At 48.1% G+C, this 25,257-nt stretch overlaps 1 protein-coding gene and 1 pseudogene across 1 annotated transcript; both read right to left on the bottom strand.

Moving 5' to 3' along the window:
- Positions 1 to 2,173: 2,173 nt before the first annotated feature.
- LOC119923658 (olfactory receptor 6C75-like) lies at positions 2,174 to 3,112 on the bottom strand. Its single transcript, XM_038742981.1, has one exon. The coding sequence runs from the start codon at positions 3,110 to 3,112 to the stop codon at positions 2,174 to 2,176; it is 939 nt and encodes a 312-aa protein (XP_038598909.1).
- A 19,540-nt stretch (positions 3,113 to 22,652) lies between these two features.
- Positions 22,653 to 24,741, bottom strand: LOC119923659 (annotated as a pseudogene).
- Positions 24,742 to 25,257: the final 516 nt, after the last annotated feature.

Here is a 25,257-nt window from a genome sequence, read left to right on the forward strand (position 1 = left end):
GCACACAGTAAGTGCTCAGTAAATACGACTGAGTGAATGAATAAATTTCCAGATGGCTTTGAGCCCCAAGCCACCACAGCCGCAGACCCCAGTTATCCGTGCGGAGAGGGGGGTGATACTCAGGACCAACGTGCCTGGAGCCAGGCTGGTTTTATCCGCTCTGTACACGACGCACTCCAGTGCCAGGAGTCAGGAACAGTAATGAGCTTGCACCGTTACCCGCGGTGGTAGCCAGTGGAGACCGGGTCCCGTGGAGAATGGGGCCGGGGGGACCTCGGAGGGCAGGGCCGGGGGCTCAGCGCCCAGAGATGAAGTAGGGACTGCAGGGACGCAGCCTGGAGACCGTGACTCAGTTATTCCTTCGGGAGGAACAGTTACACCGGTCTTGGCCTAGGGGAGAGAAGAGGATCTTCCGTCAGCCCGGTTCTGCCCCACCCTAAAACAGGACCTTCTGGCTGGGCCTGGCTTTCTGGCTTCAACCATTGGTTGCTGAATTGTGCTTTCCAAGCGCTTAGTACAGTGGTCTCCAGACAGTAAGCGCTCAATATATACGAATGTGAATGAATGAATGAATGAATGAATGAATTTGCCGCCAGGACTCCAGCTGTTAATATCAGCACTAGTCCCACTCAGGAACCGCCCTCGGGGATTCACAGCCACCAGTTCTTTCCCACGACATTCCCAGCAGGAAAACACACAATCCCAATCTATCAGTAGCATTAACTGTGTGCATACCTCCGTACTAAACGATGACAAAATGAAAAAACAAACAAACAAACAAAAAACCCCACAATAGACATAGGAGACAAGGAGTTTACAATCTAACCAAGAAACAGACCCAGAGTGAATTACGGATAAAATAGGAAGGTATATTTATGGGAAAGTAAGGGCTTAAATAAAAGATCTCATACTGTGGTAGTAGTAGTAGTAGTAGTAGTAGTAGTAGTAGTAGTAGTAGTAGTAGTAGTAGTAGTAGTAGTAGTAGTTATGAGCTTCTGCAGAGTAAAGTGAATTGTATTATTCCTGACCCAGTCAATCAGCCAATCAGTGGTATTTACTGAGTGCTTATTGAGAAGTGCTAAATTATTGAGATACTACAATAGAATAAAGAAACACATCCCCTCTTCTCAAGAATATTGCAGTCTAATGAGGAAGGAAGGTATGAGAAAAATGAGAAGTAGGGTGTCCTAGTGGAAACAACACAGGCCTGGAAGTCCCGGGACCCAGGTTCTAATCCCTGCTCTGACACTTGCCTGATGTGTAACCTTGTGTCACTTAACTTCTCTCTGCCTCACTTTCCTTAGCTGTTCAATGGATATTAAATACCTCTTCTACCTCAGTATAGACTATGAGCTTAGTGTGGAACAGGGTCTGTATCTGACTTGATGGTCTTGTACTTACCCTAGTGCTTATTACAGTGCTTGACACTCAGTAAGCAATGAACAAATACAACAATAACAGTAATAATAATTTACCACTAGAATGGCCAAATTAAATAATCGAATGCACAGTTGAATAAAGATGAGTGTACAAGTGCTGAAGATGGGTTTAAATAAAGTCTTCTGTGTTAGAGTTGGCTCAATTTAAGTTGAAGGGAGATTAACTGGGAGTGATTAAATTGGTAGGAACAGAAGTGCTATGGGTTATTGGAATTGAATACGTGCGGAGGTGGTAGTTAGGAGGGTAAGACCTAAGTAAAAAAAAACTAAATGGGGAAGAACTCATGTAGGCAGAGGGATTTACGAAGGGCTTTTAAGACAGAGAATTGTGGTCTGGCAGGTATAAAATGTGAGGGAACTCGAGGCAGGAGAAAGGACATAGAGTCAGGGGAAGGAGAAAAAAACACACATCACATTGCACCTGTGGTACTCCATCGGCTTCGGGACCGACTTGAAGAGCAAACCTCGGAACGTCTCTATAACATGGAGGGAAAGGGCAACATTCCTCTCTGAATGGTCGAGGTCAGAAGGTCTAGGGTAACAGGCAGAACTGGTGATGGCAGGGATTTCCGGGAAGGCGGGTGCGGGGGCGCACAAAGGGCTGGAGAACGGCCAATTCCTGTTTGTCGGCCAGCAGATGAAGCATTAGGCTAATGTACAGGCACCGAATCTCTGTGGTCGACCTTTTGCGACTCCTGCAGATTTTCCTGTCGTATTTTATGGCAGATGAGCCCTCACTTCCTGGAGGAAAACCCAACCCGGTGCACCAGGGCCCTGAAAGCCTGCTTGACCTGCTCGTTCCGCAGCGTGTAGATGAAGGGGTTCAGCATGGGGGCAACGGAAGTGTTGAGCACCGCCACCCCCTTGGTCAGTTCCACGCTGTCCTTGGCGGATGGTTTGAAATACATGAAGATACAACTGCCATACGTGATGGAGAACACGACCATGTGTGAGGAGCAGGTGGAAAAGGCCTTTCTCCTCTGCTGAGCTGAGGGCAGTCTCAGGATGGTGTGGACGATGGCCGTGTACGACGCGGTCATTAGTGCCAGGGTGACCAGGAGCGTCCCCAAGGCCAGGAGGAAAGCCATCAGCGCCAGGTAGCGTGTGTCTGTATACGAGATCCCCATCATTGGGGAAGAATCACAGAGGAAGTGGTTGAGGATGTTGGAGTCGCAAACGTCTAGCCGGGTGACCATCACAACCGGTGGGAACACGATCAGATAACTGAAGAGAAAGGAGCAGAGGACCAGAAGGGTGCAGACACCCCTGCTCATGACGGTCGTGTAGTGCAGCGGGCGGCAGATGGCGACGTAGCGGTCATAGGACATGGAGGCCAGGAGGAAGAACTCCGACACTCCGAGAAAGATGAAGAAGAACAGCTGAGTGAAGCAGTTGGAAAACGAAATGGTTCTGTCTCCGGTGACGATGGTGACCAGGAAACTGGGAATGCAGGCGAATGTGAAGGTGATCTCCAGCAAGGAGAAGCTGCGCAGGAAGAAGTACATGGGGGTGTGGAGGCGGGAGTCCAGGAGGGTGAGGGTGACGATGGTCAGGTTGCCGGTGATGCTTAATGCGTAGGTGAGGAAGAGGAGGAGGAAGATCAGAGCCTTCAGGTGGGGGTCATCTGTGACCCCCAAGAGGATGAACTCGGCCACCCTCGTGCCATTTGCCATGGTTGATTGGTGGCGTTAGCCAAACCTGTAGGAGCAAAGGGAGAGATGGGGGAGCAGAGGGCAGGTGCAGGAAGAGCCTAAGACGGGGAGAAGAGCCCGTGGACCAAACAACAAGCGATTCCCCCTCCCCTGGACGGTCAGTGGTTCAGGCTCCGGCTGCTGCACAACCAAACTATATATATTTTGGCCAGGAAGGGCATAGGGAAATCCCCTGGATTCTGCTCCAGGACATGGCATCGACCTTTCCTAGGTGCCGGTCCTTTAGCCCACGGTACGGGTGAGGCCAGCCTTCCCTGAAAGTTCACGGTTCCTTTGGCAACAAGTATCTGTCTGGATCCCACCTCTTTATTCCTCGCTCTTTCGACTGTTTCTTCTCGTCTGTCTGCTACTGCCTGGTTGGGATAATCATATCCAGTTGCCCTGATCCATGCAGCCTAGAGGGGCCTTTTGGAAACAGGGCAAGAAATGTGGTCCACTACCTGCCTTTACCTCCTTCCAGCCTCCCCTTTCTCTGACTCCTCCTTCTCACAAATCTACATCTCCAGCCCATCTCTCTCTCTCTCTCTCTCTCTCTCTCTCTCTCTCTCTCTCTCTCTCTCTCTCTCTCTGCAGTCTCGTATTCCCTCCTGTCTTAAAGACATCTCTTCTTGGATGTTCTACCATCACCTCAAACCTGACATGTATAAAACAGAACTCCTTATCTTCCCACCCAAACTCTGTCCTTCGCCTGACTTTCACATCACTGTAGACGGCACCACCATCCTTCCTGTCTCATTAGCCTGTAACCTTGGCGTTAGCCTTGACTCCTCTCTTTCACTCAATCCACACATTCAATACATTACTAAATCCTTTCAGTTTGACCTTCACAACATCGATAAAATCCGCCCTTTCCTCTCCATCCAAACTGCTGCCATATTAGTCCAAGCACTTATTCTATCCCGTCTTGACTACTGTATCAGCCTCCTTGATGACCTCCCTGCTTCCTCTTCCCACTCCGGTCCACACTTCTCTCTGCCACCCGGGTCATTTTTCTACAAAAACTTCCAGTCGGTGTTTCCCCACTCCTAAAGAATTATCAGTGGTTGCCCATCCACCGCTACATCAAACAGAATCTCCTTACCGTCAGCTTTAAAGCACTCAATCATCTTGCCCTCTTCTACCTCCCCTCATTACTTTCCTTCTACAACCAAGCCCGCACCTTTGCTTCTCTAATGCTGTCCTTCTCACTGTACCTTCTCATCGTCAATCTCTCACCCACGTCTTGCCTCTGACCTAGAATGCCCTCTTTCTTCATATCTGACAGGCCGTTATTCTCCCCAATTTTAAAGCCTAATTGAAGGTATATCTCCTCTAAGAGGCACTCCTTTCCTCTTCTTCCACTCCCTTCTGCATTGCCCTGACTTACTCCCTTTATTCATTTTCCCTCCCAGTCCCACAGCATTTATATACGTATCTGTAATTGTATTCATTTATATTGTCTGTTTCCTCCTCTAGACTGTAAGCTCATTGTGGGCAGGAAATATGTCTCATATTGTTATATTGTACTTTCCCAAATGCTTAGTACGGTGATCCACACACAGTAAGTGCTTAATAAATACGATCGACTGACTGTCTCTTCCTCATCTCATTATGACTTTTCTCCTTTACCTCCTCTACCCCTTTCATTCTCCTTCTACAGCTCTTACTCTTCTTTCTTCTCCTTTTACTTCTCGTTCTTCTCTTCCCCTTCCCCTTCTTCCTCTTCCTCCCTTCTTCTGTATTCCTTATCCCCCCTCCCTCTTCTCCTTCCTCCTCCTACGCCTGGTTATACAATATCTTCTTCTTCACTTCTCTGGTGTCCTTTCCTATCGGGCGGTGGTTATACCCAATCCATGAATTATCTTGGGTAATGGATGAATCAATTACAGCATTAACAAAGTGTGCCCTGCACACTTAGCACACAGCTAAGCACCACCTGAAGTGCTGAGTTAGATTCAAGATGGTCACATCAGACCCAATTTATATCCCTCAGGGGTATTTAAAGTCTATCCTATCCTCATTTATAGAGGAGGAAGCTGAGGCTCAGCGTGGTGAAGTGTTTGCCCAGGGTTAGCCAATAAACCAGAGGGAGAGTTGGGAATAGAAGCCAGGCGGGACTCCCAATCCCGTGCTCTTTTCATTAGGCTGTTCTGCCTCCTTCTGAAGAGTGAAGACAGTACATCACAGACGAGAACTGAAGGCTGACCTGACTGGGCACTCCGCTAACAGGGCGCCCGGTTCTCCAGGGTGGGGGTAAGGTCTACCCAGGAGCCACCCCTAACGCCCGTTCGGGGAGATGTCAGTGGCTTACGTTCACCTGATTTACCCAGACCAGTGGCCTCCTTTGCTGGACTGAAAGACATAAAAGAGGCTGGGTAGTTTAGGGGTCAGAACGTAGGACTGGCTTCTCATTCTAGATCCGTCCTTTGCCTGCTTTGTGACCTTGGAGAAATCCCTTCGCCTCTCTGGGCCTCTGTTTTCTCCACTGTAAAGTGCGGATGAGATTTGAGTCCAGTGTGGGACAGGGAATGGATCTGCTATGAATGCCATTCATCTACCCAAGTGCTCAGTAAGTGCCATAACAACAACACCAACAACTACAACTAGAGCAACAACAATGATAATAATGATAATAATAAATAATATTGATAATTCATGTCCAGTGTCGCCCCTAATAACAAGAAAAATGCCTGTGAGGGTTCCAGAGCCGACGAAGCCACACGAGTCAGCTCAAACGAGCTCCACATATGCTTTGGAGATGAAGAGAATGAAATTAGGAAGAGCAGAGATGAGATGAGTATGGCACAGACTTACTTTCCCGTGATCGGGTTCGTGATGGCGACACTCAGAAGGTGAACTCTGGAGGCCTCGCTCTGTCCCCCTTGAAGCAGGCCTGCTGGTACTGCACCAGAGGACGGGAGAGGAGGGACCAGGGAGCACTTTCCAACCTTGCCACATCCAGGCCTTCTCCCTCTGACACCCCGCTCCATCCCTGTGGCTCGTCATTAAGTAGACCCTCTCTTGAGGGGTCTGCCCCAGGCCAACTGAAGGTCAGCTACCCGCACTTTGCCCCCACGGCACTTCCGAGACCAAATCCGATTCAGATCCCAGAGTGACAGGGCTCATCCCAGGTGACCTTACCACGCTCCTGACCCTCGGGGAGTGGGAAAGACACTTAGAGATCACAGAGAGGAGGTCCCCTCCCTCCTCCAGCACCGGAGCAAGGAGGAGCAATAGCGCCTAGCACTGCACTAAACACTGGGAAAATAACCCAAGGAAGAATTAAACCCGGTCCCTGGAAACTTTATTATCTAATCATAATTAAGCAGAAGGATGGCGATGGAACCATAAAGGCAATCATAAATAAGACAAGAGCAACAGGGGACGGTGGCCAGAAGAGAAGTTTCAAAGCTACTCGTGGCCCGGATTCCAACAGCCACAGCAACAGACCCGGTTCTCCGTGCGGGGAGGCGGGTGACTCTGAAGGCTGTCATGGCAGGAGACAGCCAGGTTTTTATCCGCACTGTTTGTGATCAGCTCCCCGGACCGGGGCCCGGAGTTACAGCAGGGCAGTGGGGAGCAGCGCTCAGGAGCACTAATGAGTCTACACCGTTATCCTCGGTGGTGTCCAGCGGAGACTGGGGCCCGTGGAGAACGGGGCCGAGGGGACTTCGGAGGACAGGTTCAGGGGCTCAGCACTTAGAGATGAAACAGGGACTGCAGGGACCCAGTCTGGAGACCTTGGCTGAGTTCTTCTCCAGGAAGGGGCAGCGACTCCATCTTTAGCGTTGGGGAGGGTAGAGGTTCATCCATCAGCCCGGTGCTGCCCCACCCTACATCAGGACCTTCTGTCTGGGCCCCGCTCTCTGACTCCATCAACACTGGTCCTCCCCAGCGACTGCCCTCGGGGATTCACAGCAACCAGTTCTTTCTCAAGCCCTTCTAGGAGGAAAACACATAATCCCAATCCATCAACAGCACATACGGTGTCCAGACCTCTGTGCTAAACGCTGAGAAAATAAAAATAAAAAATAGAGGCGGAAGACATGGTCTCTCCTCAAGGAGTTTGCAATCTAAGAGGGAGAGAGAAACAAAATTAATTACGAATAAAATAGGAAGATATATTTATGGGAAAGTAAGGGCTTAAATAGACGATCACATACTGCAGTAGTATTAGCCATGAGGGCCTCCTGGGAGCAGTGAGCTGTACTATTTCTTATACAACCAACCTGTCAGTGGTATTTACCTGGTGGTTATTGAAAGGCGCTAAATTCTTGAGTGAATACAATACAGTAAATATACATGTCCCCTGTCCTTAAGAATATTTCAATCTAATGAGGAAGGAAGGTATGAGAAGAAGAATCATTGTCGGCTAGTGGAAAGAGCACAGGCCTGGAAGTTACAGGAACCAGGTTCTGATCCCTGCTCTGCTACTTGTCTGCTGTGTAACCTTGGGCATGTCACTTAACGAATCTCTGCCTCACTTTCCTTAGCTATTCAATGGGGATTTGATACCTATTCTACCTCCAATTTAGACTGTGGTCTTAGTGTGGAACAGAGACTGCGTCTGACTTGATGGTTTTGTACGTACTTCAGTACCTAGCACAGTGTCTGGCATCCAGTAAACGATTAGCAAATACAACAATCAATCAATCAATCAATCAATCAATCGTATTTATTGAGCGCTTACTATGTGCAGAGCACTGTACTAAGCGCTTGGGAAGTACAAATTGGCATCACATAGAGACAGTCCCTACCCAACAGTGGGCTCACAGTCTAAAAGGGGGAGACAGAGAACAGAACCAAACATACCAACAAAATAATATAAGTAGGATAGAAATGTACAAGCAAAATAAATAAATAAATAAATAAATAGAGTAATAACTATGTACAACCATATATACATATATACAGGTGCTGTGGGGAAGGGAAGGAGGTAAGACGGGAGGATGGAGAGGGGGACGAGGGGGAGAGGAAAGAAGGGGCTCAGTCTGGGAAGGCCTCCTGGAGGAGGTGAGCTCTCAGCAGGGCCTTGAAGGGAGGAAGAGAGCTAGCTTGGCGGATGGGCAGAGGGAGGGCATTCCAGGCCCGGGGGATGACGTGGGCCGGGGGTCGATGGCGGGACAGGCGAGAGCGAGGTACAGTGAGGAGATTAGTGGTGGAGGAGCGGAGGGTGCGGGCTGGGCTGTAGAAGGAGAGAAGGGAGGTGAGGTAGGAGGGGGCGAGGTGATGGAGAGCCTTGAAGCCCAGGGTGAGGAGTTTCTGCTTGATGCGCAGATTGATCGGTAGCCATTGGAGGTTTTTGAGGAGGGGAGTAATATGTCCAGAGCGTTTCTGGACAAAGATAATCCGGGCAGCAGCATGAAGTATGGATTGAAGTGGAGAGAGACACGAGGATGGGAGATCAGAGAGAAGGCTAGTGCAGTAGTCCAGACGGGATAGGATGAGAGCTTGAATTAGCAGGGTAGCTGTTTGGATGGAGAGGAAAGGGCGGATCTTGGCAATGTTGCGGAGCTGAGACCGGCAGGTTTTGGTGACGGCTTGGATGTGAGGGGTGAATGAGAGAGCAGAGTCGAGGATGACACCAAGGTTGCGGGCTTGTGAGACGGGAAGGATGGTAGTGCCGTCAACAGAGATGGGAAAGTCAGGGAGAGGACAAGGTTTGGGAGGGAAGACAAGGAGCTCAGTCTTCGACATGTTGAGCTTTAGGTGGCGGGCGGACATCCAGATGGAGATGTCCTGAAGGCAGGAGGAGATGCGAGCCTGGAGGGAGGGGGAGAGAGCAGGGGCAGAGATGTAGATCTGGGTGTCATCAGCGTAGACAATAATGATAATAATAATGATATAACAATAACAATAATGATAATAACGAACGCAATAATAATTTACCACTAGAGTGGTCAGTTTAAATAATTGAATGTACATTTGAATAAAAATGAATATGCAAGTGCTGAAGATGGGTTTAAATAAAGTCATATATGCTAGAGATGGCTCATCTTAAAATGCTGAGAGAGTACCTGAGGGAGACTAAACTGATACGATCAGATGTGTTATGGATAATTTGGATTGAATAAGGGCTGAGGTAGTAATTAGGAAGATGAGGCCTCGGTAAAAGAAAAATAAGTGGGGAAGGACTCCTGGAGGAAGAAGGATTCCAGAAGGGCTTTAAAGTGAATAGTGGTCTGTCAGGTATGAAATGGGAGGTTGTTCAAGGTAGGAGGAAGGGCATGGAGCCGGGTTCAGCGATGGGAGAGTTGAAAATGAGGCACGGCTATTAGGTTAATTTGGAAGGCACGAAGAGTGAAAATGGTTGTGGTGGGAGAAGAGAATGCATAAGCAGAAGAGCAGGAATACTGAGAGATAGCCTTGAAATTCATGGTCAGGAGTTTCTGCTTGATGTGGACGGGAATGGTCAACAGTCGGAAGGATTTGAGCAACGGAGAGACCTGGTACTCCCTCCTTTCCCATGTCAGACAAACCACAAGTCTTCCCACGTTGACCACCCTCCTAAAATCTCATCTCCTACAACAAGCTTTCTCCAATTAATTTCTCACTCCCCAGAGCCATATCATTCCTTCAGCCAATTCCAGCACATATGGATTTATTTATTCCCTCCTGACTACTCATGTGTATATGTTGGATTACATATATATGTTCGAATAACATCCTCCCTGTCTCACAAGACCATAACTTTGGTATTATCCTCGACACATCTCCTTCATTCTGTTCACGGTGCAATGTACTGTATTAACCACTTGGAAACTTCAGTGGACGTGCTGGATCCAATTAATTTCTTCCCTGATTTCTCATTCCACCAACTGTCACTTTATTATTCCCAAGTCACCTAAGAATCTGTTTAAACATACTCACATCTTTATTCTCTATTACCTCTTCCTACCTGTAATCAATTGTAGTGTCTGCCTTTCCTGCTAGGTTACAAACTTCTTGAGGGCAGGAATTGTGTCTACCAACTCTGCTGTCCTCTCCCAAGAGCTCAGTACAGAGTTTAGCATCCAGTTGGTGCTCAATCAAACTATTGGTTGATTGATTGGTCGAGACATGTTTGTTGCCAACAAGGAGCTCCCACCTCACTGAGGAAGAGAGACTGGAAAACTAATGGTGTAGATGCAGGCAGGTCAGACTGGTTGCTCAGGTAGAACTCTAGGAAATGGGCATTTTGTCCCCATTTTACAGATTACAAATGAGGATGGAGTTTGAAGCCTTGGTATTCTAGTTTTTCTAGCCAGTGTTTGATCAAATTATTCAAACAGCAGGATTGAGGTGATTCCAATAAAAGCTTAAAATGTTTGATGTTTTATTGCAGAACCTTCGGTGTGGCCTATTCTCTTGGATCTGCACCCTTTAAGCATGTAATCATCACACACCCTCAGCATCACTGCACTAAGGTACATATCAGTAATTTTTTTTTTATATTAATGCTATTATATTAGAGAAGCAGCGTAGCTTAGTGGAAAGAGCACGGCCTTGGGCGTCAGAGGACGTGGGTTCTAATCCAGACTTTGCCACTTGTTGCTATGCGACCTTTGGCAAGCAGCTTAACTTCTCTGTGCCTCAGTTACCTCATCGGTAAGATAGATATTAACACTGTGTGCCCCATGGGGGACAAACTTGTACATATCTATTCTATTTATTTTATTTTGTTAATGTGTTTGTTTTTGTTTTCTGTCTCCCCCTTCTAGACTGTGAGCTCACTGTTGGGTAGGGACTGTCTGCATATGTTGCCAACTTGTACTTCCCAAGCCCTTAGTACAGTGCTCTGCACACAGTAGGCGCTCAATAAATACGATTGATTGATTGATTACCTTGTTATCTATTCAGCGCTTAGAACACATCGCTTAGAATAGTGCTTGGAACATAGTAAGTGCTTATCAAATACAATTATTACTATTAATGTCTGTCTCCCTCTCTGGATTGTAAAATCCTTGTAGGCCGGGAACGTGTTTACCATCTCGTTGTACTGTACTCTCCCAAGAGCTTAACTCAGTAAGCACACAGTAAGTGCTCAATAAATGCCATCAGTTGATTGACTGGAATACTGTGGCCCCCGTGTTGCTTGACTTCTCCTTCTCACCCTGCCTCATCACAGTTCCCAGAGGAAAACGCAACCCGGGGCACCTACTGTTTTGCAGGATGTAGATGAAGTGTTCGAGTTGAACATCTCTGCCCCTTTGGTCAGGTCCACCCTTTCCTGGGTGGAAAGTTTTATGGACATAAATATGCAGCTGATGTATGTGATGGAGACCACTACAATTATGGGAGAAGATGGAAAGGCCTTTCTTCACTTCTGGGCAGAGGATGGATGGAGCAGGCTAACAGTAGGGGAGACCATTTAGACCCCTGCGACAGGAGATGGACTTCTCTACCTTCTGCAGGAGGAAGAGGGGGTTTTATTCTCCTTGGTTCCCAGTGGGCACATGGGGACCGATTGTAAAACTAATGAAAGTATCTCCAGGGATGTGTCGGGAGACTCTACTGAATGGTAGATGCTTTGGTGGCTCTAACTGAACGTTTAATACTCGGACTGGAGACATATCCGGAGGGATGGGGAGCAGCCAAAGCCATTCTGAACGATTAATCCCTAGTCCAGGTAACTAAGAGGAGAGTAAGCAAGATGCAACAATGGGGATCTCCCTTCTCCCTTCTGTCAGGTCCAGAGGTGGCGAAATATTGGGCTGAGTTTCTCTGGGCTCAGTGCTCCCTGCATCTCTCCCTGAAACTCAGCTCCCTTGTAGAACCTCCACTCTCGTATCGAGATGCTCCCGTCCAGACCAAATAGGATGTCAGGTCTAGCAATTATTTACTCAACTGGCAAATAAACCATTCAATGGTATTTGTTAAGCACCGACTGCTCAAAGATCTCATGGTATTTATTGAGAGCCTAGAGAGTGCAGAACAGTCCATCCATCAATCAGACGACATTTATTGAGCACATACTGAGTGCAAAGCAATCCTTCAATCAATTTGTTTGCATTTATTGAGGGCATACCGAGGGCTAAGAAATTCATCAATCAATCAACTGGAATCTAGTGACTGCTCGCTGACTGAATTCTAGGCACTGTATTAAGTGCTTGGGAGAGCACAACTAAATAAAGACACCGAGTTCCTGCTATCCAGGCATTTTCAATCAAATAGGAGAGACAGAGAGAAATGATTTCCAAAGAGTGGGAGTCAAAGTAAGAATAATGATCAGGAAGGAAGCAGAACAAATAAGAGAGATTGGAATGCTGTTTTTTATGGTTTTTTGGTAAGTGCTTTCTATGTGCCAGACACTGTAGTAAGCGCTGGGGTACATACAAATTAATTATGTTGGACACAGTCCCTGTCCCACATGGGGCTCACAGTTTTAATCTCCATTTTACAGATGAGGTAACTGAGATACAGAGATGAGAAGCGACTTCCCCAAGGTCACACAGCATACAAGTGGCAGAGCCGGGATTAAACCCAGGTCCTTCTGACTCTCAGGCTTCTGCCCTATCGACTAGGCTACACTGGTTTTCTAATGACTGCTCAAATGCCTGACAAAATAAGAATATATCACTATAATTAAATCTAATGTTTACCCATGCATACGTGCTGAAATGAGAGGAAGTAAGAATGAGATGGGGAGAGCAAGAGGATAGTAGCAAGTGTAAGAGCAATAGGATAGTAGCGAGAGGTGGTGAGCCTTTGGGTTCCCCTCCGGGGATGACCAGTGACATCAAGTGACATCAAAGATCAAGGTGCAAGCATTCACTTACCTAGGACATGGAAGGAGACTTAGAAACACACACACACACACATACACACATACACACACACACTGCACCTGTGATACTCGAACAGCTTCGGCACCTCCCTGCCGAGCAAAACTCGGAACCTCTCTATCATGTGGAGTGAAAAAGCAAAATTCCCTTCTAAATGGATGAGGACAGAAGGGCTGGGGTTCTAGGGGGAACCTGGCCAAGGGAGGGATTTACAGGAGGGCGGGTGTGCGGGCGCACGGAGGGCTAGAGAATGGCCAGGTCCTGTTTGTCAGGCAGCAGATGAGGCTAATGTACAGGCACCGAATCTCTGTGGTCGACCCTTTGCGACTCCTGCAGATTTTCCTATGGTATTTTATCGCAAATGACCCCTCACTTCCTGGAGGAAAACCCCACTGGGTGCACCAGGGCCATGAAGACCTGATTGACCTGCTAGTTCCGCCGAGTGTAGATGAAGGGGTTCAGCATGGGGGCAACAGAAATGTTAAGCACCACCACCCCCTTGGTCAGTTCCACCCTGTCCTTGGCGGACAGTTTGATGTACATGAAGATGCCAAATGCCAACTGCCAAATGTCACGGAGACCACGACCATGTGTGAGGAGCAGGTGGAAAAGGCCTTGCTCCTCTGCTGAGCTGAGGGCAGTCTCAGGATGGCGCAGATTATGGCTATGTAGGACGCGGTCACCAGAGCCAGGGTGACCAGAAGCGTCCTCAAGGCCAGGAGGAAAGCCATTAGCTCCACGAACCTGGTATCCGACCAGGAGAGCTGTAGCATGGGAGAAGAATCACAGATGAAGTGGTTGATGATATTGGAGGAGCAGAAATCATGATGGAGGAAAACTGGCGGAAAGACGACCAGGAACCCAGCCAGACAGTAGCAGAGGCCCAGCAGAGCTCAGAAGCCCCGGCTGATGACTGTCGTGTAGGGCAGGGGCTGACAGAGGTCGACGTAGCTGTCGTTGGACATGCGGCCAGGAGGAAGAACTCCTTCATCCCCAGAAAGATGATGAAGAACAGCTGAGTGAAGCAGTTGGAAAAGAAAATGGTTCTGTCTCCGGTGACATTGGTGACCGGGAATCTGGGAATGCTGGCAGATGTGAAGGCGACCTCCAGTAAGGAGAAACTGCGCAGGAGGAAGTACATGGGGGTGCAGAGGCGGGAGTCCCGCAAGGTGAGGGTGACGATTGTCAGATTCCCGGTGACGCTTAATTCATAGGTGAGGAAAAGGATAGAGAAGAGAGGAGCCTGCAGGTGGGGGTCATCGGTGAGCCCCACGAGGATGAACTCTGTCACGCCGGTGCCGTTTTCCGTGGTTGCTTGTTCTCGTTGAGTGGACCTGTAGATGCAGCAGAAGGGAGAGGGGAAGTGAGGGCTGGCACAGAAGCAGCCTGTGAACCAGGTGGAGAGACCAAGGAGCAGTGAACCCCTGCTCTCTCCCTTCCTTCATTCAGTCGTTCATTCATTCAATCGTATTTGTGAGGGCTTATTGTGTGCAGAACACTGTACTAAGCGCTTGGGAGAGTATAATATAACAATAACTGACATACTCCCTGCCCTTCATAAGGTTACTGTCATTCACCAACACTAGCTGCAATCTACAAGTGCTGTGTCTCCCCCGTTCTAGACTGTGAGCTCGTTGTTGGGTAGGGATTGTCTCTATTTGTGGCCGAATTTCTAAGCATTTAGTACAGTGTTCTGCACACAGTAAGCGCTCAATAAATACGATTGAATGAGTGAAGTGTCCAAAGAAGAGTAGGCGGCAGTGTCTGAACTATCTACCCCATCAGCCTCTTTCCTTATCTTATTGTCCTTAATTTCAATCTCTCCTTTACCAACACTTTTCTCTGAATTAATCCCTCTCCCCTACAATCCCCCTCGCTAGACTGTTAACTCTTTGAGGACAGGGACTTTTTATGGTATTTCTTAAGCAATTACTATGACACAAGCACTGTGATAAGCGCTGGGTAGATACAAGGTAATCAGGTTGGATACAGTCCATGTCCCAGTGGAGCTCATAGTCTTAATCCCCATTCTATAGATGATGTACCTGAGTACATGACTTGCCCAAGGTCACACAACAAAAAAGTGGCCGGGCCGTGATTGGACCCAGGTCCTTCTGACTCCGAGGTCCGGACTCTCCTAACTTTGCTTTACTCTCCCAAAATCTCTGAATCGTGCTCTGCACCAATCAGGTAGGTGTTTAGTAAATTCTATGGCTTGATTTGATTGACTATTTAAGAGTGGGTTCTAAATTCGTACTATTGATTAATCAATTTACTGTTTGACTGATGAGTGCACCGACAGAACATTCAGATCTATTACCTGCAGAACGGCAGGTGGAGGAAAGGGAAAGTCTTTCTTGTGTCAAGAAATGACCACACAATTTTCCCACTCTCTCCGATGGCTTTCTCGGGACTTTGACTAGGCATGCAGAGACAGAAGAGAATTTTGTGTTTCAGTCTAGTTCCACCTCTTGAACATACCTCACCCAACTAAAATCTCTGCGTGATGGTGTTGGAGGGTCGTGGGGAATCCCAGAGGAACATCCCGCCGGTTTTCCCCAGAACTCATCCAGGACCCTGTCGACTTTTGCCTTTGGGGCCATATCAACGCTGTCGGGATCATCAGGGTGGATCATGGTTTGTCCGGATGAGGCAGTCCTACTTACTGAGCAGGGAGGTGAGAGGCTCTGAAGGCCGAGAGTCAGGAGGGCTTTATCCGCTCTGTTCGCGATGGGTTCTGGGGAAAAGGGGGCGAGGAGCCACAGCTGAGCTGCGCGAAGCTGCGGGGAGCACTAATGAATCTATGCCGTTAACCACGATGGCAGACAACAGAGACTGGTGCCCTTGGGAAACAAAACGGAGAGCAGAAACAGGTGCTCAGAGCATAGAGGCGAGGCGAGGGCTGCTGGGACTCAGCCTGTAGAACCCTGGCTAATTTGTTCCCCTAGGAAGGGCAGAGACACTGGGTTTATCCTGGGGTAGGGGGTGGGGAGGGGCGTGCGTCCGAGAGCCCAAATTAGCCCCAGAAAAGTTTCCAGAAAAAGATGTATGTTTTCCCTCCTTTCTCTCTCCTTCCATTTGCTCCAATGTTACGAAATGGTAGAAAGCTCCAGAGGGACGGTCTGATTTGGGTCAGAATTTTGGACTACAGTTAGCACTTCCTTTCTACGATACAATCTAGAGTATCACGAGAACATCCTCATCTCGCTATCTAGAATATCATTGGATATTTCTGTCCCTCTGATTCCACACAATCCAGTGCTGGATCTAGAAGCAGGGGAAGTGGGAATTGTCCAAAGTACTGAGATATATGGCTTGGGAGTCAGGTTACACAGATGTCCACCTCAATCGAACAATCGTTCTTTTTGAGCACTTACTGCGAGCAGAACACTGTACTAAAGGCTTGGGAGAGTACAACACAACAATATAACAGACACATTCCTTGCCCACAACGGGCTTACAGTCTGGAGAGGTAGATGGACTTTAATTTAAATAAATTCCAGGTATATACGTATGTGCTGTGCTGTGGTGCTTGGTGGGGCATGATGTATAAAAAGAGCAAGTCAGGGTAACTCCGAAGGGACGGGGGAAAACAGGAAATGAGGGTTTAGTCAGGGAAATCCCCTTGAAGGAGATGTGCCTTCAATAAGGCTTTGAAGGTGGGAAAAGTAATTTTCTTTCGATTATGAAAGCGGATGGCGTTCCAGGCCAGAGGCAGGACGTGGACGAGAGGTCAGCGGCTAGATAAGGAGAGATCAAAGTACAATGAGTACGTTGGCATTAGAAGAACAAAGTGTGTGGGCTGGGCTGTAGTACGAGAGTAATGACATGAGACATACATTCTTTTCTTTCCCTTCTTCACTCCCTACTGATTTTTCCATGGCCTCTGGGTGACTGGAGAAAGAGAGATTCATCGCTGCCCAGGATCGTTCATTACGATCTATGATCACTTCCAACAGCCCTCAAGTTTGAAGACAGGAAGGAGATATTAAATATATGTACAGTAATGACATTTGTTTTTTTCGAAGTTGAGTTCACTTTTCCTGTGAATGATATCACCATTCTCTTCGCAGAGCAGTTACTCTTTCCTGTTACAGAAACGAAGAAGGCAGCACTGTTCTGCTAACATCATGTGAGATTAACACTTGGCACTGATCAAGATTAACCTCTTCCCTCCAATTTAGACTGTAAGCCCCATGTGGGACAGGGACCTGATAAACTCGTATCTGTCCCAGGGCTTAGAACAGTGCTTTTTATTTATTAATGACTCTCTCCCCCTTCAGACTGTAAGCTCGTATTGGGCAGGGAATGTGTCTGCTTATTGTTGTATTGTATTTCCTCAAGCGCTTAGTAAAGTGCTCTGCGTACAGTAAGTGTTCTATAACTATGATTAACTGACTGACTACTTCACACATAGTAAGTCCTTATCAAATGCCAGAAGAAACGAGATAGATTACATTCCACGGGACCTAGAGGTTACTTAACCCCATTTTACCTTTTTCTGGGATCCATCATGGTGAAGGTGGGGATTGAAAAATGGTTTGGAGGAGAAGGAGTTACCTTGTCTGCCATAGGTGGAAAAGACAGTCGATTATCTAGGTTTTTGTCCCAGCTCTGTCACTGGTCTTTTGATCACCTCGGGCAAGTCATTCAAATACGAGTCACAGTCACACTCACAAAACTTACAGGTACACGACTAAAAAAGAAATGCACAAGGTAGTGAAAGTGGCTAATGGGACATCCCAACCAGGAAAGGGAGCTATCAATCAAGGAAGGCTTCCTGAAGGAAGTAACATTTGGCTTTGAAGCAAGGTTCTGAAGTGTTCTGGCTAAGGGAAGAGGGCAGAGTGCTTCCTGGAGCGGGAAGGGAGTAGGATATGGAATATTGCAGGATCGCCAGCGAGGTCCGTTTGGAAGGTTTGCTTGGGAGGAGGAAAGGCCACAGTCTGGGTAGGAGGCTTGGGAGAAGAGAATAGATTGGTATCGGGAAGATTGCAGGATGACAGTCCAAAAGCCAACAGAGAGGATCTCTCATTTGATGTGAGTAGAAATTGGTTGGTAAGACACATGTGACAAATTCTCAGCCCACGAGGAGGTTCCACTCTAATGGGCGATATAGAAATCAAATATATTTAAAAATAGAGTGATCAGAACAAGTTACTGAGTGCTCAGGGAGATTCCCCGCTCAACCACTTGCCTGCTGTGTGACCTTGGACAAGTCACTTCACTTCTCTGTGCCTCGGTTACCTCATCTGTAAAACGAGGAGTAAGACTGTGAGCCCCATGTGGGACAGGGACTGTGTCCAACCCGACTACCTTGTATCTACCCAGCGCTTAGAACTATGTCTGGCACATAGTAAGCGCTTAACAAATACTATAATAATAATTAATTAATATTCATTCATTTATTCATTCTATTATTTCTGTTATTACGTATACTGCTCCTATCACTACTATATCTACTATGACTACTTCTATTAGTGTTATCATTTCTGCTACCACTACTGCTGCTTTGCTATTATTACTTTTTTTGCTGCTACAATTATCAATCAGTCAAACACTCAGTCAATGACATTTACTGAACGCTTCCTTTTCATTCATTCATTCACTCGTACTTATTGAGCACTTACCGTATGCAGAGCACTGTACTAAGCTCTTGGGAAGTACAAGTTGGCAACATATAGAGACGGTTCCGACCCAACAGCGGGCTCACAGTCTAGAAGGGGGAGACAGTCAACAAAACAAAACATATTAACAAAATAAAACAAATAGAATAAATATGTACAAGTCAAATAAATACAGTAATAGAGTAATAAATATGTGCAAACATATATACATATATATGTTTATGCAGGTGCTGTGTGGAGGGGAAGAAGGTAAGGCGGGGGGGTGGGGAAGGGGAGGAGGGGGAGAGGAAGGAGGGGGTCAGTTTGGGAAGGCCTCCTGGAGGAGGTGAGCTCTCAGTAGGGCTTTGAAGGAAGGAAGAGAGCTAGTTTGGCGGATGTGCGGAGGCAGGGCATTCCGGGCCAGGGGGAGGGCGTGGGCTGGGGGTCGACAGCGGGACAGGCGAGAACGAGGCACGGTTAGGGGATTAGCGGCAGAGGAGTGGAAGGTGCGGGCTGGGCTGAAGAAGGAGAGAAGGGAGGTGAGGTACGAGGGGGCGAGGTGATGGAGAGCCTTGAAGGCAAGAGTGAGGAGTTTTTGCCTGATGCGTAGGTTGATTGGTAGCCACTGGAGATTTTTGAGGAGGGGAGTAACATACCCAGAGCGTTTCTGCACAAAAACGATCCGGGCAGCGGCGTGAACTATGGATTGATGTGGGGAGAGACACGAGGATGGGAGATTGGAGAGGAGGCTGATGTAGTAATCCAGTCGGGACAGGATGAGAGATTGAACGAGCAGGGTAACAGTTTGGATGTAGAGGAAAGGGCGGATCTTGGCGATGTTGCGAAGGTGAGACCGGCAGGTTTTGGTGACGGATTGGATGTGAGGGGTGAACGAGAGAGCGGAGTCGAGGATGACACCAAGGTTGCGGGCTTGTGAGACGGAAAGGATGGTGGGTGCCGTCAACAGTGATGGCAAAGTCAGGGAGAGGGCAGGGTTTGGGAGGGAAGATAAGGAATTCAGTCTTGTACATGTTGAGTTTTAGATGGCGGACAGATATCCAGATGGAGATGTCCTGTAAGCAGGAGGAGATACGAGCCTGGAGGGAGGGAGAGAGAGCAAGGTCAGGGATGTAGATTTGGGTGTCATCAGCGTAGAGATGATAGTTGAAGCCGTGGGAGCGAATGAGTTCACCAAGGGAGTGAGAGTAGATAGAGAACAGAAGGGGACCAAGAACTGACCCTTGAGGAACCCCTACAGTAAGGGGATGGGAAGGGGAGGAGGAGCCTACAAGAGAGACTGAGAATGAACGGCCGGAAAGATTAGAGGAGAACCAGGAGAGGGCAGAGTCTGTGAAGCCAAGGTTGGGTAGAGTGCTGAGGAGAAGGGGGTGGTCCACGGTGTCAAAGGCAGCTGAGAGGTCGAGAAGGATTAGAGGATACAGTAGGAGCCGTTGGATTGGGCAGGAAGTTGGTCATACCTTTGAGAGTGTAGTTTCCGTGGAATGTAGGGAACGGAAGCCAGATTGGAGGGGGTCGTGGAGAGAGTTGGCATTGAGGAAATCGAGGGACCTCGTTTAGACGACTCGTTCAAGGAGTTTGGAAAGGAATGATAGGAGGGAGATAGGGCGATAACTAGAAGGTGACGTGGGGTCAAGAGAGCAAAGCACTGTACAATGCACTTGGGAGAGTACAACACAGTAGAGTAGGTTCTCATGAGCCTTGCCTACAAGGAATTTAAAGAGGGAGAGAGACGTTAAGATTATCTACAGATGGTTATATATCGAAGTGCTTATGGTGTTAGGATCCAATTCTGTAGGTGACACAGAAGTGAGGGCTAAGTCAGGAGAGGGTTTTTGGAGGAGATACGATTTAGTAGGGCTTTGAAGGCACAACTCCTCCAAGAGGCCTTCCCTGGCTAAGCCCTCCTTTCCACTTCTCCCAGTCCTTTCCAATTCTCCCTGACTTGCTCCCTTTACCCACCCCCATCGAAGACTCACAGCATTCATGGACAGATCAATTATGTATTTATTTATATCGAAGTGTGCCTCCCCCCCCAGATTGTAAACTCTTTGTGGGCAGGGAATGTGTCTGTTTATTTTTATATTGTACTCTCTCAAGACTTAATACAGTGCTCTGCACACAGTAAACACTCATTAAATTCGATTTAATGAATGAATGAAGTGGGGGTTGTGGTGGCCTGTCAGACTCCTTGAACGAGTTGTCTACACGCGCTGCCTAGAATTCCTCAACAACAACTCTCTCCTCGATCCCCTCCAGTCTGGCTTCCATCTCCTACATTCAACGGAAACTGCCCTCTCAAAGGTCACCAATGACCTCCTGCTTGCCAAATCCAACGGCTCATACTCTGTCCTAATCCTCCTCGACCTCTCAGCTGCCTTCGACACTGTGGACCAACCCCTTCTCCTCAACACGCTATCTGACCTTGGCTTCACAGACTCCGTCCTCTCCTGGTTCTCCTCTTATCTCTCCGGTCGTTCATTCTCAGTCTCTTTAGCAGGCTCCTCCTCCCCCTCCCATCCTTTTACTGTGGAGGTTCCCCAAGGTTCAGTGCTTGGTCCCCTTCTGTTCTCGATCTACACGCACTCCCTTGGTGACCTCATTCGCTCCCACGGCTTCAACTATCATCTCTACGCTGATGACACCCAGATCTACATCTCTGCCCCTGCTCTCTCCCCCTCTCTCCAGGTTCGCATCTCCTCCTGCCTTCAGGACATTTCCATCTGGATGTCTGCCCGCCACCTAAAACTCAACATGTCCAAGACTGAACTCCTTGTCTTCCCTCCCAAACCCTGCCCTCTCCCTGACTTTCCCATCTCTGTTGACGGCACTACCATCCTTCCCGTCTCACAAGCCCGCAACCTTGGTGTCATCCTCGACTCCGCTCTCTCATTCACCCCTCACATCCATGCCGTCACCACATCCTGCCGCTCTCAGCTCCGCAACATTGCCAAGATCCGCCCTTTCCTCTCCATCAATACCGCTATCCTGCTCATTCAAGCTCTCATCCTATCCCGTCTGGACTACTGCATCAGCCTTATCTCTGATCTCTCATCCTCGTGTCTCTCTCCACTTCAATCCATACTTCATGCTGCTGCCCGGATTATTTTTGTCCAGAAACGCTCTGGGCATATTACTCCCCTCCTCAAAAATCTTCAGTGGCTACCAATCAATCTGCGCATCAGGAAGAAACTCCTCACCCTTAGCTTCAAGGCTCTCCATCACCTCGCCCCCTCCTACCTCACCTCCCTTCTCTCCTTCTACAGCCCACTCCGCACCCTCCGCTCCTCTGCCGCTAATCTCCTCACCGTACCTCGTTCTCGCCTGTCCCGCCATCAACCCCCGGCCCACGTCATCCCCCGGGTCTGGAATGCCCTCCCTCTGCCCATCCGCCAAGCTAGCTCTCTTCCTCCCTTCAAGGCCCTACTGAGAGCTCACCTCCTCCAGGAGGCCTTCCCAGACTGAGCCCCTTCCTTCCTCTCCCCCTCGTCCCCCTCTCCACCCCCCATCTTACCTCCTTCCCTTCCCCACAGCACCTGTATATATGTTTATATGTTTGTACATATTTATTACTCTATTTATTTATTTATTGTACTTGTACATATCTATTCTATTTATTTTATTTTGTTAGTATGTTTGTTTTTGTTCTCTGTCTCCCCCTTCTAGACTGTGAGCCCACTTTTGGGTAGGGACTGTCTCTATATGTTGCCAACTTGTACTTCCGAAGCGCTTAGTACAGTGCTCTGCACACAGTAAGCTCTCAATAAATACGATTTATTGATTGATTGATTGACAGAAACTCTGTCCAACCCGATTTGCTTGTATCCACCCCAGCGCTTAGTATAGTGCCTGACACATAGTAAGCACTTAATAAATACCACAATTATTATTCTACTACTCATACGATCTACACTACACTTTAGAACTACAACTAGTTCTAAAGGTGTTGCCGAAAGGGATGGGGCAAGTCTAGTGGACAAAGTGGTGAGCGGATCAGACTTGGGAGTGGAAATAGAAAAAGATGATGAGGAAGGAAGACCTGAGGGGGAGGTGTCAGTCCATCCTCACCAAGGAAAGCTTTGGCCATTTAATTTCGTTTTCTGTTACAGAATCACAAACAAGTATCAAAGCCTCTTATTTTTTCTTAAAGAAAATCACCTTCTTGGCTACGTCATCATCATCATCAATCGTATTTATTGAGCGCTTACTATGTGCAGAGCACTGTACTAAGCGCTGGGGAAGTGCAAATTGGCAACATTTGGAGATGTCCTGAAGGCAGGAGGAGATGCGAGCCTGGAGAGAGGGGGAGAGAGCAGGGGAAGAGATGTAGATCTGGGTGTCATCAGCGTAGAGATGATAGTTGAAGCCGTGGGAGCGAATGAGGTCACCAAGGGAGTGCGTGTAGATAGAGAACAGAAGGGGACCAAGCACTGACCCTTGGGGAACCCCCACAGTAAGAGGATGGGAGGGGGAGGAGGAGCCTGCAAAAGAGACTGAGAAAGAACGACCGGAGAGGTAAGAGGAGAACCAGGAGAGGACGGAGTCTGTGAAGCTGCTCCACCTGCTGGTTTCGTAGCGTGTAGATAAAGGGGTTCAGCATGGGGACCACGGAGGTATTTAGCACTGCCACTCTCTTGTTGAAGTCTAAACCTTCCTTGGGGGATGGCCTGATGCAAATGAATATACAGCTTCCATAAGCGAGGGAGATGACGATCATGTGAGAGGAGCAGGTGGAAAAGGCTTTTTTTCTTTGCTGGGTGGAGGGCAGTCTCAGGATGATGCGGATGATGGCCGTGTAGGACACAGCAACTAGTGCCAGAGTGACCAGGAGTGTCCCAGCTGCAAATATAGAATTCATCTTCTCTAATAATTGCGTGTCAGTGCACGAAATTTCCAGCATGGGGGCAGTGTCACAGGTGAAATGGTTGATGACGTTTGAGTCACAGAAGTCCAGTTGGAGACCCAGGATTAGGCCCGGAAAGATGATCAGGAAGCCGACCAGCCAGGAGCAGAGGACCAGCAGGGTGCAGACTCTCCAGCTCTTGATGGTCAAGTAGAGCAGCGGCTGGCAAATGGCGACATAGCGGTCATAGGACATGGCGGCCAGGAGCAAAAACTCCGTCGTCCCCAGGAAGATGAAGAAGAACAACTGAATGACACGAACATTATAGGAAAGGGTCCTGTCCCCGGTCGAAATACCCACCAGCAGTTTGGGAATGGTGACCGACGTAAATGAAATTTCTAGGAAGGAGAAATTCTGGAGGAAAAAGTACATTGGCGTGCAGAGTCCAGTAGGGTGAGAGTGAGGATCAATCAATCAATCGTATTTATTGAGCGCTTACTGTGTGTAGAGCACTGTACTAAGCGCTTGGGAAGTACAAGTTGGCATCATATAGAGAGAGTCCCTACCCAACAGTGGACTCACAGTCTAGAAGGGGGAGACAGAGAACAAAAACAAACATATTAACAAAATGAAATAGAATAGATATGTACAAGTAAAATAAATAAATAAATAAATAGAGTAATAAATATGTACAAACATATATACATATATACAGGTGCTGTGTGGGAGGTAAGATGGGGGAGATGGAGAAGTGGGCGAGGAGGAGAAGAAGGAGGGGGCTCAGTCTGGGAAGGCCTCCTGGAGGAGGTGAGCTCTCAGTAGGGCCTTGAAGGGAGGATGAGAGCTAGCTTGGCGGATGGGCAGAGGGAGGGCATTCCAGGCCCGGGGGATGAGGTGGGCCGGGGGTCGACGGCGGGATAGGTGAGAACGAGGCACGGTGAGGAGAGTAGTGGCAGAGGAGCGGAGGGTGCGGTCTGGGCTGTAGGAGAGAAGGGAGGTGAGGTAGGAGGGGGCGAGGTGATGGAGAGCCTTGAAGCCGAGGGTGAGGAGTTTCTGCCTGATGCGCAGATTGATTGGTAGCCACTGGAGATTTTTGAGGAGGGGAGTAACATGCCCAGAGCGTTTCTGGACAAACACAATCCGGGCAGCAGCATGAAGTATGGATTGAAGTGGGGAGAGACACGAGGATGGGAGATCAGAGAGAAGGCTGATCCAGTAGTCCAGACGGGATAGGATGAGAGCTTGATCGAGGATGGTCAGGTTCCCAGTGGTGTTCAACAGGTAACTGAGTAGCAGGAATAAAAAGATGACCATCTTCTAGTCTGGAGTGTGTGTCTGCCCTAGAAGGATGAACTCGGTCACTGAGGTCTGATTTTTCATCGCTGACTCTGGATTTCCTCCGGGGTCACAACTGAGGATGAGAAAGGAAGCAGACGTGAAGTTGGTCAGGGAAGTTTTCTGTTTATTGTTATATTATTCTCTTCCAAGCGCTTAATACAGCGCTCTGAAAAAGGAAAACGCTCAATAAATACGATTAAATGAAGAGAGAGGCTAAAAAGGGAAACTCAAAGAAAGCAGTTGGAATGCTTCTATTTCTCTCATTGGACCGAATCATTACCATCGCTCTGGCTGTCTTTATTAAACCAATCCTCATCAGCTTTTATTGGGCACCTTTTCTGTACACAACGCTCTCATAGGCTCCTAGGAAGTAAAATCAATCAGTCGGTGGTATTTATTGAGTGCTTACTGCATACAGAGCACAACAATAGACTACAGACCCCACCTGTGGGGAGTTTACAATCTAATGGGAGAGATCAGCAATAAAAATTAGCTATCGAGGAATTCACACGGATTTTTGAACCCAGGTTCAGGGAAGTCATCAGTCACGTCAGCCAT

This window comes from Tachyglossus aculeatus, unplaced genomic scaffold, assembly GCF_015852505.1.
Source record: "Tachyglossus aculeatus isolate mTacAcu1 unplaced genomic scaffold, mTacAcu1.pri scaffold_213_arrow_ctg1, whole genome shotgun sequence".
Lineage (NCBI taxonomy): Eukaryota > Metazoa > Chordata > Mammalia > Monotremata > Tachyglossidae > Tachyglossus > Tachyglossus aculeatus.

Excerpts from the sequence above, each read along its gene's own strand:
- LOC119923658 (XM_038742981.1), bottom strand. The coding sequence starts at position 3,112 with ATGGCAAATGGCACGAGGGTGGCCGAGTTCATCCTCTTGGGGGTCACA.